The sequence below is a fragment of the Garra rufa genome, chromosome 19 (genome assembly GCF_049309525.1).
Source record: "Garra rufa chromosome 19, GarRuf1.0, whole genome shotgun sequence".
NCBI classification, from domain to species: Eukaryota; Metazoa; Chordata; class Actinopteri; order Cypriniformes; family Cyprinidae; genus Garra; species Garra rufa.
The window spans coordinates 20,760,822-20,777,373 of NC_133379.1; the positions used below are offsets into that span (position 1 = coordinate 20,760,822).

The 16,552-nt window shown below is 39.1% G+C and overlaps 2 protein-coding genes across 2 annotated transcripts; one reads left to right on the forward strand and one right to left on the reverse strand.

Moving 5' to 3' along the window:
- The first annotated feature begins 960 nt into the window (after nt 1–960).
- Nucleotides 961–7,264, forward strand: tmem179bb (transmembrane protein 179Bb). The gene is made up of 5 exons (XM_073825163.1): nt 961–1,507; nt 2,048–2,244; nt 2,380–2,517; nt 4,103–4,181; nt 6,619–7,264. Exons 1-5 carry the CDS (start codon nt 1,403–1,405, stop codon nt 6,772–6,774), a joined length of 675 nt encoding a protein of 224 aa, XP_073681264.1. The 5' UTR covers nt 961–1,402; the 3' UTR covers nt 6,775–7,264.
- Nucleotides 7,265–13,167: 5,903 nt separating this feature from the next.
- Nucleotides 13,168–15,633, reverse strand: LOC141291998 (transmembrane protein 151B-like). Its single transcript, XM_073823979.1, has 2 exons — nt 15,604–15,633; nt 13,168–15,294 (listed from the first exon to the last, which is right to left on the reverse strand). Exons 1-2 carry the CDS (start codon nt 15,631–15,633, stop codon nt 13,669–13,671), a joined length of 1,656 nt encoding a protein of 551 aa, XP_073680080.1. The 3' UTR covers nt 13,168–13,668.
- Between the last annotated feature and the right edge of the window lie 919 nt (nt 15,634–16,552).

The following is a 16,552-nucleotide window of genomic DNA, read 5'->3' on the forward strand; positions in this document are numbered from 1 at the left end:
TTTGGCAAACTCTCTCTTTACTTCTGGTACACCATGTGAGTCCCACTCATTTGTTTTCACTGCTGTTAGTTGTTGTCACAGCCCATTAACTTTTCAGCTATAAAGGCGAATAAACTGCAAATCTTCATTAGTATCATTAGTGTAATGATAGCCACAGACATGGAGATGCAGCTTTTGCTATTGGACTGTATTAGTAAAGAAAAAATAAAATAGTGTCCTTTTTTTGTAGTATTTTATAATTCCTTTTTTTATATTTTCATAGCTACTGTACAACTGCTGACAATTTTTATTCATATCCTTATATCTGTTTTACGCTTTTCTATCTTATCACCAACTGTCCGTCATAAGCAGATACTGATAGCTGAAGTCAAAAGTTTACATACACCTTGCAGAATCTGCAAAATGTGAATGATTTTACCAATAAGAAGGATCATACAAAATGCATGTTATTTTTATGTAGTACTGACCACCTGAAAGAGATATTTCACATAAAAGACATTTACAAATAGTCCAAAAAATAATAGTTGAATTTAAAAAATGACCCTGTTCAAAAGTTTACATAAACTTGATTCTTAATTCTGTGTTGTTATATGAATGATGCACAGGCACAGCTGTTTTTGTTTTGTTTTGTGATAGTTGTTCCTAAGTCCTTTGTTTGTCCTGAACAGTTAAACTGCCTGCTGTTCTTAAGAAAAATACTTCGGGTCCCACAAATTCTTTTTTTTTTTTTTCAGCAGTTTTCTGTATTTGAACCTTTTCCAACAATGACTGGATGATTTTGAGATCCATCTTTTCACACTAGGGGACTCATATGCAACTTTTATAGAAGGTTCAAAGCTCACTAATGCTAAACTTTCGGAATTTGAAGATCAGGGTAAATGTAACTTATTTTGTCTTCTGGGAAACATGTAAGTATCTTCTGTAGCTTCTGAAGGGCAGTACTAAATGAAAAAAAAAAAGCCTATATTTAGGCAAAATAATAAAAATGTTCATTCTGTTCAAAAGTTTTCACCCCAGCTCTTAATGCATTGTATTTCCTTCCTTTCAGTGTGAAAAGATGGATCTCAAAATCATACAGTCATTGTTGGAAAGGTTTCAAATACAAATAACTAATGCATGTGTGTAAACTTTTGACTTCAACCGCATCTGATATTTAAAACACATGCTTCAGGCAGGCTGATTTTTGTTTTCTGGCTTGACCTGAATGCAGTCTTTTATTATAGCCAACCTAATAGTAATGCTGTGAAATTCTCCAGCCCAATTGTCAAAAATTATTCTGAAAAGAAACATTGTTTTGAGGACAGGACATGCTTTAGACACGATCCACACAGCACAGCAGTTCGAAGAACGCATGAATGAGGCATTGGGCTACTTGACTCTGTGAGACAGTGACCGTGAGAGCATGTTCATGATGGGACTACCATGGCTGCTAGTTTTGGAGCTTGTTCTTTATGCTGGTTGTTTCATCTGTGGAGTGATAGCTGCCGCATGGATGACACTCACTCAGGTAACACCAATTAATCATCTCCAAAATGTCTGATCATTGCTATTTTGTGAACACTTAAAGTGTAACATAATTTATTATTAATAAAAAAACTAAAACCACAATGTCTCAAAAGAAATGTGATACACTATAAAGTTTGATGTTAACATGTAATAATATGTGATCATACAGCGTGTTAGTATGTTTATTAATGTGGTCAGATTATGTTCTTACTTTTTGAGGGAGATTAACTGATTTTTAAATCATTTTCAATTATAAGCTATATCTGTTAATCATAATTATTTTGAAATAAAAAGTGTTAAAATGTGCAATAAAACAGAATGTTGCTGATCCCAGGTCAGATCCTTTTGCACTTTAAAATTCAATCACCATGTGATCAGCCGGCATCTCGCTCCATATTATAGCTTATTAGAGTCATATGATACAGGGACAAAAGCTCTTAGCACAGCTCATTCCGATGTGCGTGTCAGAGAAATACACTTTTTTTTTTTTTTCACATTTACCGTACAAAATATAGATGATTTTTGTTGATTGTCCTTTTAGGGTCACTTTGATGGAAGGTGCATCCTCTATGGAAGTGTTCATTATAATGCATCTGGCCAGGCTCTGACCGTGGAAGGCTCCAGTTCTCCTTCCGTCTGCTATTTTGTGTCAGCCATCGCTGTGTGCATGGCTATTTACTGCTTTTCCCTTATTCTTTACTGGATCTATGCCAGCTGTGTAGATGAGGATGTGAGAAGGTGAATGTATTGACTTTTTAGATGTGTATTTTCCATATTCCTTTTAGATATTTCACTTTGTACTTTCTTTTATTCATGCTAGTGGGACTTAACAGTCAAATTAACACTTTTGTTTTTTCTTGAATGTATATGCAGGGGGACTTTTTCTCTCAACATGTCTCTGGGATGCTGTGGCCTTCTTCTGTTTTTTCTTATGGTATCAGGATGTATTCTGAAGATCGGTCGGGACAGCCTGTGTTTCTCTGTCCTTCACAATACTCCCTCCATTACCAGGTGATTTTATCTCCTTTTTTGTGTATAGCAATCTGCATTTTAAAGGAACACTCCACTTTTTTGGAAATAGGCTCATTCTCCAACTCCCCCCGAGTTAATAAGTTGAGTTTTACCGTTTTGAAATCCATTCAGCCGTTCTCCTGTTCTGGTGATATCACTTTTAGCATAGCTTAGCATAGATCATTGAATCCTATTAGACCAATAGCATTGCGTTCAAAAATGACCAACGAGTTTCAATATTTGTCATATTTAAAACTTGACTCTTCTATAGTTATATCGTGTGATAAGACCGGCGGAAATTTTAAAGCTGCAATTTTCTAGGCCGATAAGATTAGGAACTACACTCCCATTCCGGCGTAATAGTCGAGGAAGTTTGCTGCCGTAATATAGCAGGCGGAGTAATATCACCCAGCACCTAAAATTAGTTCCCAGCTAGGTTAGCATTTGCACATGTGCTGCGTGATATTACTGTGCCTGCTTCGGCCATGTCTATTGCCATGACTATTACGCCGGAATGGAAGTGTAGTTCCTAATCTTATCGGCCTAGAAAATCGGTATTAGTACATAATATAACTACAGAAGAGTCAAGTTTTAAATAGGACAAATATCAAAAATTGTTGGTCTTTTTTGAACACGATGCTATTGGTCTAATAGGATTCAATAATCTATGCTAAGCTATGCTAAAAATGATATCGGAGAATGGCCGAATGGATTTCAAACGGTAACGGTTCAAATGGTAAAACTCAACTTATTATCTCGGGGGGAGTTGGAGAATGAGCCTATTTCCAAAAAAAAGTGGAGTGTTCCTTTAAGAACCATATTCTCCACAGAAATATAGAAAATGAGAGACAATGCAAAAAACTGGAAAAGATTATGGTTGCTACCTGATCTCATGATGAAAACGTACCTGTGGGAACTTTTTTGCAAGATGCAAAATACATTCCAATAAGTACACAACATTGCAGTTTACAACAAAAAAAGAACACTAGAGGTGGTAAAATAGCAAGCATCTGTAATAGTTTTCATACACAGTTTACAGCTCCATATGTTTTGCTTTCCGGTGGATGCAGAATCCTTGGGTATGAATCCCTTGAAAAACATGACTTATGATGAAAGATCTTAAAGATGAGAGATCGAAAAACAAGCTAAAACGGCATGCTTGCAATTGCGATACATCACATTCGCTTTTGTTCATACTATCGGGTAGGTTTAGGTAGTGCAGATGGTACATTATTACAAACGTCACGGAGCATTAGAGTTATAGCACCACTCAACGAACATTTCAAGTAAGACACATACAAAACCAGTGTCACATAAAACGCACCATATGTATGTTCATCTTTTCCAGGGGAAAAACAAACACTCTTTTAGCGCCACTCAGTGGACATTTTACATCAAATATGTCACAAAATGTACGTATTTCGCGCCTTGCAAAAATTTTCCCACAGGTACGTTTTCATGAGATCAACATATTTAATGCTTTTATGCTTTAGTACCACTTTTTTGCCCTCCATGTCCCTTTAGGGTTTCCATACAAAAGCAATGTTAAGTTAAAAGTGCGCTGCTGGAAATGTTTTTGTTTTAGTTGTGAGGATGCAGAGAATAAGACATGGGCCCATCCATACACTGGAAATCAGTTCTACACAGGACTGTACAGTACTGAGGTTAGTACTATGGTTTTGTTACTCTTCATAAGGTCATCACCCTTTCATGGTGGTTGCTGAGAAATTTATCTTGCTAACTCTCATAACTGAACACCTTCTGTTACCAAATTAAATTAATCACGAGTAACAAACCTGTAAATAGGGTGTCCTGCTTAGTGCTTCTTAGGGTGCTTTCACACCTGCCTTATTTAGTTCGGTTGAATCGCATTAGAGTTCGTTTTCCCTCTTGGTGTGGTTCGTTTGGGCAGGTGTGAATGTAGCAATCGCACTCGAGTGCGCACCAAAAGCGGACCAAAAAAGCGTACCGAGACCTCCTTGAAGAGGTGGTTTCGGTACGCTTTCAAACGAACACTGGAGCGGTTCGTTTGTGGTGAGAACATGAACCGAACTACAACAGACCCAACCGCAAAAAGTACTGCGCCTTTTTGGACTAATCCAGCTGCCGTAGTCCGCTGCGCTGTTCATTATGGGATGAGGACAAGTATTTGTTGACAGTTAGCGCTTTAGCAACATAGCCCCATGACAGCTCGCGGACAAAGTTGTAAGGAGGTGCGGAGCCTCATAAATTTGGTCTGATGATCATATAGGTTCCAACTTTCGAAAACTCACCAAGAACATCACAATCTTTCTCATTGTTTAAGGGGCCGTTCACATGTCGCGCCTAAAAACACGTAGAAAACGCTAGGTGCGCCGCTTTCTCTTTCTTTCCAAACTGCTCTGTAGCTTGTGCTCCAGTGGCATCTGCCATTGCAACCGTGACCTGCGCTGCGCTCTCCATAAATACGTGAAAGTTTCAGCAAAGGATAAATGGATTTTCAGCATTAAAAATCGCTTGCAGTAGCTCTGCTATTATATTTATTCAAAAATGTTTATTCCTGTACAGCTATGATAAGCTGTTTCTCCAATATGCCAGAGCTTTCAATTTTATTAAGGGAAAGGAAGAAGCTGATTGGTTTGTTCATGTCACATGACCTGTGCGATACGCTTGCATCATTCTGAAAAGTTGAGATGTTTTTATCTTGATGCGGCGCGTTCGCGAATGGAAAAAACATGCGCTTCGCACCGCCTGCGCGTCTCCATTCTGAGCACGCACGGCGCGCGTCTACATTTGAAATAACGAGCTTGAGCGCGCAAAAGACGCGACATGTGAACGGCCCCTAACAGTTTAGAAAATACGTTCAATACACTGATCTATATAATTCTCTATTATAGATCAGTGGTTCAATGACACGATCTGGCCAACGAGTGATGTGGATGTTGTCACATGACTGCATTTTGGTTCGTTTCAACTGGTTCGGACCAGAGCAATCAGTGTGGTGTGAAAAGGACCCAAAACGGCAGAAAAATGCTACTATGTATCATTTGTTGCCCTTGGTCCGGACCAAATGAACCGAACCACAGATGTGAAAGCACCCTTAATGTTAGTGCTTTGTGTTCTTTATGCACATTTTTATTTGTATTAATTAAAGGGATAGTTCACCCAAAAATGAAAAATTACCCCATGATTTACTCACCCTCGAGCACTCTGACTTTCTTCTTAGACAAATATAATCTGAGTTATATTAAAAAAATGTCCTGGCTCTTCCAAGCTTTATAATGGCAGTGAATGGTTGCTGAGTTTTTGAAGTCCAATAAAGTGCATCCATCCATCATAAAAAGTACTCCGTACAGCCTCGGAAAGTTAATAAAAGTCTCCAGAAGCAAATTCAATGTGTTTGTGTAAGAAAAATATCCTAATTTAAAACTTTATAAACCGTAATCTCTAGCTTTCGCTAACTGTTATCCACACGTTCCAGCGGATGATGTAGGATGTAGGCGTAGTGTAAGCTCCAGTGAGAATTTGCTAGTCTCACGAGAATCAAGTTTTGTTTACAGCAAAGGAAAACCAGTCTCCTCATGGCTTATTTCGACAATCCTGTGACATTTTTTCTTTACAAATCCTATTTTGTACTTCTAATTTGTGACCGGTGTTTTGTTTTGCTCTCTCCTCTGCTCTTCCGCATTTGTCACAATGTTCGCCTACGCCTAAGTCATCCACTGAAACGCCACTCTCTAGTGAATGCACATACAACAGTTAGTGGAAGCTAGAGATTATGATTTATAAAGTTTAAATGATTTTTTTTTATGCAAAAGCATTGATTCATTTCAGAAGGCCTTTATTAACCCCCGGAGCCGTGTGGAGTACATTTTATAATGGATGGATGCACTTTATCAGACATCAAAATCTCATCAGCCATTCACTGCTATAATAAAGTCAGAACATTTTTATGTTCTAATATAACTCTGATTGTATTTGTCTGAAAGAAGAAAGTCATATACACCAAGGATGGTTTGAGGGTGAGTAAATCATTTTTGGGTGAACTATCCCTTTAATTCAGTAGAAATAAACCTCTTGTGTTTCTTAAGCAGTCACCCCTTCTGTTTCTTTCCTCTGCAGAAATCCATGTGGGTAAGCTTCTTCTTCTGGGTGTTAATAACGTCTGTGGTGGTCGTACAGAAACGCCAGAGCTCAAGGTTGAAGGTTTGGGGTGATGACGAGTGGAGCCGTGCTGAGACAGAGCCCTTCCTTCATCGCCCAGCCCGCCAGAGATAAATCACCAGAGGCCATGATTAAATGAGCTTATCAATACATATCACAAGCAGTTATGAAATACCTAATAATATTTTCATTGCAATATTTAAGTTTGAATTTAGTTCTATACACAAGTTTAAATATATGTCCAGAAAGAATAGACATGTCTAAGACCATGTCTTTGGACATGATGGATATAAGAAAAATATGAAACGCTAATATACAGTCAACCAACCATTATTGCAAGAAAAAGTAATCAAGGCCCCAAAACAAAAAAGAGGGTTCTTCTATCACCCTAAAGGGGTTTTATTTAGAAAACAAATAAATAAATAGACATAACATTTTAATTGGAGTTGAAATAATTATACAGTATATATGTTATCTTAATTATAGTTTTTTTTCTGATTGGTTATAAATTACACTTAAAGGGATAGTTCAACCAAAAATGACCAAAATCAAAATTCTGCCATTACTAACTCACCCTTTTGTCATTTCAAACAGCCCAGAAAGGTAGTAAGGACTAAGGCAAATGTAACTCTTTGCGCACAAAAAGTATTCTTGTAGCTTCATAAAATTAAGGTTGAACCACTGATGTCGCATGGACTATTTTATTGATGTCCTTACTACCTTTCTGAGCCTTGAACATATCAGTTGCGTTGCTGTCTATGCAGTCAGAAAGCTCTTGAATTTCATCCAAAATACCTTAATTTGTGTTTTGAAGATGAATTTCTTATAAGTTTGGAATGAAATGAATGAAGTGAGTAATTAATGACAGAATTATCATTTTTGGGTGAACTATCCCTTTAAAATCTTAAAATAAGAGTGTGTGAAGATGTGAAGGGGATGTGTATTTTGTATCCATATTTATGTCACTATCTTTCAAAATTCTGAAATTTTGTGCTTGTGTGCGCTTAGTGTAAAAATATTAATTATTTACAAATGTGTGCTGTGGATTGTTTAGAAGATTGAATGACAAATGCCAATATCTGATGGTACCAAGTTAACATTTAGAGTTGAAGTTTGCCAAATACTCCCTCCAACAGCCATTGGTCGAGCAAATAGATAGTCCCGCCCCAAACTCACACTATTGGTTGAGTGATTGTTGTTGTTTTAGGATTAGATTTTAATTTAAATAAAGAAATTCTACGTCTAATGATGTTAACTAGCAGACCACTATTTTTTCTGTCAGTGCCAGATTTGTTGAATTTAAGTGGCTGGACAAACGATTTACCCGCTGTGTTTCAGAGCTGCTTGCTTAATTTGCGAGCCTGTCTCTCTTTGGCTTCAAATGCCACCTTAGTGTCCATCAGAGCTTCCAGCGTTTTGGACATCTCCTCCATGTCCTGTTGAAGCACGTTGCTTTGGCTGAGGAGACTCTGGCTCTCCTCTCTCAGCTGCTCGGCTAGAGCGGCCATCTGCGTGCTCTCCTCCTGACACTGCGCGTGCAGCTGAACGGCCAATGAGAGCAAGCCCTCCGCGTGGCTCACCACTGAGTCCAGCTGGTCCTTCGACATCCTGTTGTTCTTCACTTCACAGCTGCGCCACAACAAGTCCAGATAGATTGAGGAGTAAGAAAAAATGATCAACCAAGACAGAAAGTTAGAATGATTAATATTGATATCCTATATAGGGTACAGTGTATGCAAAAGTATTCATACCCCTTTATTCTTTCACGTTTTAGGTTGCTGCCTTATGTTCAACTGTTTTAAAAACTTTTTTTTCCCCACATCAATCTACAATCCATGCATCATAATGGCAAAGCAAAAACTGAATTGTCACAAGTTCATAAATTTATTAAAAACAAAACAACTGAAATTACATTGCATAAGTATTCATACCCTTAACATAGTACTTAGCTGAAGCACCTTTACAGCCTCAAGTCTTTTTGGGTATGATGCAACAAGATTTACACATCAACATTTGGCAGTTATCTGCTTTTCTTCGCCACACCTATGTCAGCTTAGATGAGATCTGGCAGACATTTTTCAGGTTTCTCCAGAAATGTTTGATTGGGTTCAAGCCCAGACTCTGGCTGGGCCATTCAAGGACATTCACAGAGTTGTCTATAAGCCACTCTTGCTGTGTGCTTAGGGTCATTAGCCCTCTTGGAAGGTAAACCTTCGGCCCGGTTTGAGGTTCTGAATGCTCTGGACTGGATTTTCATTAAGGGTATCTTAATATTTTGGTGCATTGAGCTTTCTTCTACTCAGATGAGTCCCTCAGTCCCTGCCACTGAAAAACAGCCACACAGCATGAGGCTGCTACAAGCACACTTTACTTTTGGGATGGTACTCTGCAGATTATGAGCAGTGCCTGGTTTCCTTCAAACATGATGCTTGGAATTGAGGTTCATCAGACCACAGAATCTTGTTTCTCACAATTCATGTGTCTTTACTGAGGAGAGGACTAAGTCTTGCCACACCACTATAAAGCCCAGATTGGTGAAATGTTATAGTGATGTTTGTCCTTCTATAAGTTTCTCCCATCTGCATATATGATCATGGAGCTCAACTAGAGTGTCCATCAGGTTCTTGGTCACCACTCTAGCCAAGGTCTTTCTCCATCAATTGCTCAGTTTGGCCAGGAGGCCAGCTCTAGGAGTCACCGTGGTTGTTTCAAACTTCTTCCATTAAGAGTAACAGAGACTACATGCTTCTGTGAACCTTTAATTCAGCAGATTTTTTTCTGAACTCTTCCCCAAATGTGTGGCTAGATGCAATCCTGTCTCTGAGCTCTACATGCAGTTTTTTTTTTTACATCAGGGCTTGTTTTTTGCTCTGATATGCATTTTCACCTGTTAGATCTTTTATTAAGATGTGTGCCTTTCCAAATCATACCCATTCGATTGAATTGGCCACAGGTTAACTTCACTCAAAGTGTAGTAACATCTAAATGCAATATGAATGCTCCTAAGCTAAATTTCAACTGTCCCAGACAGGTATGAATACTTATGCAATGGAATCATTTAGGTTTTTAATTTGTAATAAATTTGCAAGGATTTCAAAAACCTGTTTTTTGCTTTGCCATTGTGGTATATGGAGTGTAGATTGATGTGGGGGAAAAGTAATTTAAAACAGTTTAACATAAGGCAGCAACATAAAATGTAAAAACAAATGAAGGGGTATGAATACTTTCGCAAAGCACTGTATATTTTAGTAAATAAATTTGGTAATTTAAATATGGTAGTTGCGTTGCTGTCTATGCAGGTTCATAAAGCTCTAGGATTTCATCAAAAATATCTTAATTTGTGTTCCTAAGATAAATTGAAGGTCTTACAGGTTTGGAACAGCATGAGGATGAGTAATTAATGACAGAATTTTCATTTGTGGGTGAACTATCCCTTTAAATCATCTTTCTTCCACAATCCGGTGCTCAAATTGTATTTCAGCAGATGTATTAAAGAAGGAAATAGGTATTTGAAAAGGTGGTTCTCACCACTGTCACTGGGGCAACATCCTGTGTGACCTAAATCTCTGATGGCAGAACTAGTCTGAATCATCAGGCTCAAGGGAGGTAACAAGCTGCTTAGTGAAACGCTTATCTCAGCCCCACTGTCACTTCCTTATTCTCTTATAACTTATATAAAACATATTCAACAATGAAATCAATTAAACAAAGCAACCACTGAAAGCAGTGGGATGACAATGGAATGCAGTGTTCATTGGAAATGCATGACTAACACTATTAGCAACAAGATCCCATTGTCTTGTAATTAGAGCTTCCAGAGTCAGGCATTAATAGAGTTTCCTGCTATGTACATTTAAAATTCCAATCTATACTAGAGAATGTCCTTCTACTTCTTTCCATGTTTGACTTACCAGGTCTGGTTTATGTCCTTTTTAATGCAGCACACAGTCACTCTCCTTTGGCTCTCTCTCACTTCCTCTATTATTTGTCAGCAGCAGCAATGAGGGAACTGCTGCCCTGTCCTTCAAACACAGATTATGAGCAGAGGGAGGGAGAGGAAAGGAGGACAACATGCCTTGCAAGGTAATTCCCTGAGAGATTCCAGACATTAAATGCAATTTAGACGTAAGCAGGCAATCAATAACATTATCATTTACACCTATATACTGTTTTACATAATTTTGTAGTTCCCTCACAATAACACTTCAAGAGTCCCAAGGCTTCAGTGTGGAAACCTCCACTAGGTGGAGCCATTGGCCAGACACATGTGATTTGAGCCTTTGAACACGTTGTGAGATTATTACTTGCCACACATTAAAACATAAACATGATTTGCTCATCCACAGTGAAAATCCCAAGAAATTCAAAGCACGTTGTTAGGAAGTGCAAAGTTATTATGCATTCAATTACGTAATCATAGACTATATAACAATTGCACTGTTCATGAAACACTGCTGAGCACGTCTCAACAAGAACTGAGGCGTTTGCCAAGTCTGCATTGATCCAACCCTAAAAACAACTCTGGTCCTTAGCCTAGAGTTACTGAGACTAAATCCAGAATTTCACAGCATTATTAATTAATACTAAAGGATCATTCAAAGTCAAAGGCAGCATCTATGACTTTCAGGTTCTGTCAAAACTCGTATTCTTCAACGCAGAAGTACCATAAGCTTATGGGCGAGATTTTCCGGTTCATTAGCCGCAATAGAAAAAAGGCGGGAAGAATAACAACGTGCAGTAAACGATAAAACTGTTTGCGTTGCAAACCAGTGTGTTCATAATTAGGATACTACATTAAAGTAATATGGTAAGACAGACATATTTGCAATATCAAGCAGCAAAACAAGCTGTTTTGTACCTCACGATTTGTTACTACTGAATACTTTGTTTTGCTAACTTATGCTGTCTTAAACCACGGAAAAAACGTGTGTAAGCTGCTAAATCATATCGAGGAGGAGTAAGCAGGTAAGGGTGCAATATTTTGACCGACTAAAGTTAATAGGTGGTAAAGATGTGTTTGAGCATAGCCTAATAATTAAGATATTAGCCTAATATTTCACCTACCTGACCGGAAATAAGAACAAACTGTTGTCAAGATTCTTGCCTTGAAAATCCTGCCTCAGTTTGGCCAACCATAAACGCCTTTTGTTCCTCAAGACAACTTTGTGCACTCTTCTCCTTAATTTGTTATAACTTTTGGTGGTCTATAGTACTCCAATTGTTTTTCCTGGTCTGACCGTTTAGTACAGCCCAAAATATGACAATAATTGATCATTTTCAGCAGCAATAATTACCAAAATATGCGAGTTTCATTCGGTTCAGTGCCATTGTTTACATTCAGTGCGTTCAATACAGCAGTTTTAGTCACATAAATGAATAAATAATAATAATAAAGCACTCAATGAACACATTGTTAATGGTTTGACTTTATTAATAAGAGCATCATGGTCATGTCCACTGTAATCATTTCCTCATCGCTGAAAGATATGCTAGTGCTGTTGACGTATTAGCAATAACTTGATTAGTAGAAACCCTACGAATAATAGAGGGATGCTCTTGGTGTGTGCTTTAGACTCTACCTTTTTTACGTTTTTTAATATCCTCTCCATGTGCAAGGCTGTGTTTATACATTCGTTCCTTCAGTGTTTCCAAGGACAGCTTATTTTAACTCAATCCCTGCACTGTTTAGAAAGTAGGTGACGCTTTGTGCTTTTACTGACCTACACTTATATTTTTAAGCTTGTTTGCTCTTCTAAGTGCATATCACTGAGGTGGCTACATGGGATGGTGGATTGTTGCCCTACTTTGTATCATGTGTTGTCTATTTTATAGCTGTATTAAACTGAAACAAGCTTAATCCAATAGCTTTTTAAACATTCTAACAGTCCAGGAATGAATGTGGAGGCCTACAAATGGATGGATGGATGGATGGATGGATGTCCCAAATCAAGGACACTGGTTTTATAAACACACTAAATAATGTGTTAAAAATGCAAAAACTTTTAGTTTTAAGGGCAGGGGATAGAAAATACATTAGCTCAATATAAAACCAATAGAAGTTGATAGAAAAACAAATGTATGCAGGAGAATAAAAAGGAATACATTGAGTTGCTAAACTGATCTACTTTCAATTGGCTGCAGCAGACATGAGGCTGACATAAGAAACCTCTAAGGCAGAGATAAGTGAAGTCATAAGCACCGTGCTTCTACCAGGCAATTAAAAAGAATGAGATTAAAAGAAGTCATTAGCCAGGACAGTGGATTAAAGCACAGTGTCAAACAGTGAGGGATTACAATTCACCAGCCTACATTCACTTATTGATCTTTTACCATCCTTTTTTATTAGGTCTACTTTTATTTGATTTTTTAATTTTTTTTATACTTCTCCCCCTGAGGCCCATTTGGTTTTGTTTTCATCTGCTCTACCTTAGTAGTCTGAATTAACTAACGTTTACTTCAAACAGCCCCTTTTTCCCGTAAACTACTTGTATGTTGTTGACGCATGGATTTACAAAACTACACCAGCATGGCTTTTTCACGTTAATGTGGAGTCGCAAAAACTGCTTCGCAATGTTAAAAGCAGGTTGCAGACGCCAAGCTTTTCATGTTTTGTACATTACTCCCATGGTCAAAAGGAGGACACGCTGATCTTTTAGTTTGTTATGGACATGATATGCCAGAGATTTCAATAATAGGACATTAAGATCGATATAGGACACTGATGTTCCATGCCTATCAGTATTTTCTAGGTATGTACTACATATATATATTTAGGGTCTGTCTGTATCGACGTGGATATGACATGACCGTACATTATTTTCATTTCAATTCTACACATTCATGAACAAAGTCAGGGTTGTTACACAGAGACACAAATCAGTCTCTTCAACCTTTCTTAAAACTCCCCTTTCTTCCTTGACTTCTCGGTCTCCCATCTGCCTCCAGATGTCAATCTGCTTCTACTTATCGAAAGCCACTTCAATCGATCCTTACATCATATTGGAACTTTTAACCCGTGTCAATGCCATGCCCCCCATGACAGCTCTCTTCCCCGTGAATGATTAACACCGGTAAGTACAGAGCATCTTGGTAAGTAGGTGGCCTGTCTCTCTCATCCTCCCTGGGCTCTCCGTTCTCCCTGTCCTCCACTTGTTCCTGGCCTGTCTCCTCGACGTCATCATCTTCTAGCCCCTCGCTCTCTAACACACCCCTCCTTTCCTCATCTGGCACTCTAAAACCAAGACCAAGGAAACCCCCACCACCTTCTTCCACACGGCCGCCCATCCCACCTCCAAGGCTCCTTGAGTGAAACAGGCAGGGATGGCGGCTTCTTGCGGTATGCAACCGGCCCAGAGAGAAACCACTGCGACTTAGAGAAAGCCTACCGGCGGGTCTAATAGGGAATGAGTTTGTCCCCGCAGCCATGTTCCCTCTGAACCAGGAAGGGAGCGAAGAACTGCTTGTTGAGCGCCGGCACCTGGGGCAACTCTGAAGGAAGTAACTGGAATTGCGTCGCATACGTGCAGCCATTGCAACTGACAACGGTCTGTTTGTATTCATATCCAAATCCATAAGCAAGGCCTCGGAGTAGCTAGGCACCAATTGCTGGTTGCAGCGAATGTGCCATTCCAGTTCGGTCATATCCACCGTGTTGACTCGGGATATGACGCGCAGAGTGGGACCTCCAGTGCCGTGCTCGAAGCCAGTACAGTAATTACCCGTCTCCGTATTATCATTGTCATTTGCGTCCTCGTTCTCGCCGAACAGTTTCTCGACATGATAGTGGACGTAGGCAGTACGGTACTCTGCGATCACACGAAGAGGCCACGATAGCAAGAAAGCCGAGGCCAGCCAGTAGACCCAGCGTCTGGTGTACCAAGGCGGTCGCACTGGGTCGGGGAATGCCAGCATGTGTTCTCGAAAGTCAACGTTTTTAAGGTGCATGCCTTCCCGCGCTTCCATGTAGTCGTCCAAACCCTCATTGTCCCCGAAGAAGCGTGCTCGCTGAGTGAGGTAGGCGGTCTCGGCACGGGCGCTGGCGAAGCTGAAGCACTTGGTGAAGCGCAAGCGAGTGACGGGATGTTCTAGCAGTCCCTGCAGCTCTTTCGAAACGTCTTTGACGCCGAGACGTGAGTAATCAAACTCGGAGCTTGCCGCATGCGTGTTGACTCGTTCATGATACACCTGTGTAGTTGTATAGGCGTCTCCATTCCGGTAGCGCGTTACTTGTCTAGTACGGCGTACGTAATGATAACTAATGGCCTTCCACCAGATGCAGGGTGTGGCTTGTTGCAACCGTTGTATCCTGTCGTACACCTCTGTGATTTCCACCTTGGCAAGGTTAGCGGTTTTCGAGTAGCAGTGCCAGCACTCCACCAAGTAGACGACGTACAGCATAGCCAGGAAGGCTACGGGTATATAGACGTAGCCGTTGGAACACGGGCTGTCATGATAGAGTCGGGCGTTGCCTTTGTAGAAGTAGGCTTGGTCGTCAAAAGTAATTACGGTGATGCGGTATAGAGAACACCAGCCCAGCGTGCCAAAGCAGCCGTACATCAGCAAGGTGAGTAGCAGGCACTTCCAGTGGGATTCTCGGCACAGTGAGCCACTCAGGGACTGCTTGAGGGGACGCTGCTGTAGGTGGGAAGAGGGTGAGCGGATGTGGATGGAAATATAGGATGAGCAGAGGACAGAGGGTTGTGCAGATGGATTAGAAATTGTGAATGGGGTAGGGTACAAGAACAGATGGGTCGGAGGTTATTGGACGGAATGGGAGTGAATAGATGCCAGGGCCGAAAGAGAGCAGAGGGGAGCAGGAGAGAACAGGAGAGAAAGACAGAAAGAAAATGTAAAAATTAGTTCTGGCAGAAATTCATACACTTTTGATACATGTTACAGATACAGTACAGTGTTTTTTCTTTTCTTTTCTTTTTTTTTTTTTACTTTTTTATGCCAAAGATTATGAAAGGCCATTTCATAATAAAAAAATTAAAGTAAAAAATTAAAAAGATTATTGCAACTTCTTATCTCACAAATCTGACTTTTATTTTCAGAATTGCATGATATAAGCTTGCAATTGTGAGATATAAAGTCAGAATTGCAAAACATGAACTCACAATTCTGACATTTTTTCTGTGAATTGTGTGATATAAACTTACAGTTTTAAGAAATAAAGTCAGAATTGCGAAATAAATAATTCTTGTTTCTCACAAATGTGAGTTAGTATCTTGCAATTCTGACTTTTCTGCAAGTTATAATGTCCAGTTTTGAGGGGAAAAAAGATATGTCTGATATGTTTCCAGAATTGCAAAAAAAATTGTGAGATATAGACTCAGAATTGCAAGTTATGAAGTCCAATTTTGATGGGAAAAAAGACTGATATATTCTTAGAATTATGAGTTTATTGCTTGTTATAAAGTCACACACAATAAAGTCACAATTGTGAGATATAAACTCGCAATTCTGAGAAAAAAGCCAGAATTTTAAGTTTATAATCAATTCTGACTTTATTTCTCACAATTGCACGATTTTTCAGAATTGCGAGTTTATATCTTGCAATTCTGACTTTATAACTCACAATAGCGAGTTTATATCTCGCAATTCTGAATTTTTTTTCTTGCAAATGCGAGTTTGTATCTTGCAATTCTGACCTTTTTTCTCAGAATTGTAAGATATAGACTTGGAATTGTGAGTTATAATTTTCCATTTTGACGGGAAAAAAGAGTGATTAGAATTCTGAGTTTACTGTGTGTTATAAAGTCAGAATTGTGACATATAAACTCTCAATTCTGAGAAAAAGAATTACAATTGTGAGATATAGCTAAATGAATTTTGAGTTTATATCTTGCAATTCTGACTTTATAACTCGCAATTGTGAGTTTATATTGCAACT

Bases quoted from the DNA above. Each gene is read 5' to 3' on its own strand.
- tmem179bb (XM_073825163.1), top strand. From the start codon at position 1,403: ATGTTCATGATGGGACTACCATGGCTGCTAGTTTTGGAGCTTGTTCTT. The intron at 1,508-2,047 runs GTAACACCAATT...TTGTCCTTTTAG, and splicing joins CATGGATGACACTCACTCAG to GGTCACTTTGATGGAAGGTG. The intron at 2,245-2,379 runs GTGAATGTATTG...ATGTATATGCAG, and splicing joins GTAGATGAGGATGTGAGAAG to GGGGACTTTTTCTCTCAACA.
- LOC141291998 (XM_073823979.1), bottom strand. From the start codon at position 15,633: ATGGCCTTTCATAATCTTTGGCATAAAAAA. The intron at 15,295-15,603 runs GTAAAAAAAAAA...TCCCACCTACAG, and splicing joins ATAATCTTTGGCATAAAAAA to CAGCGTCCCCTCAAGCAGTC.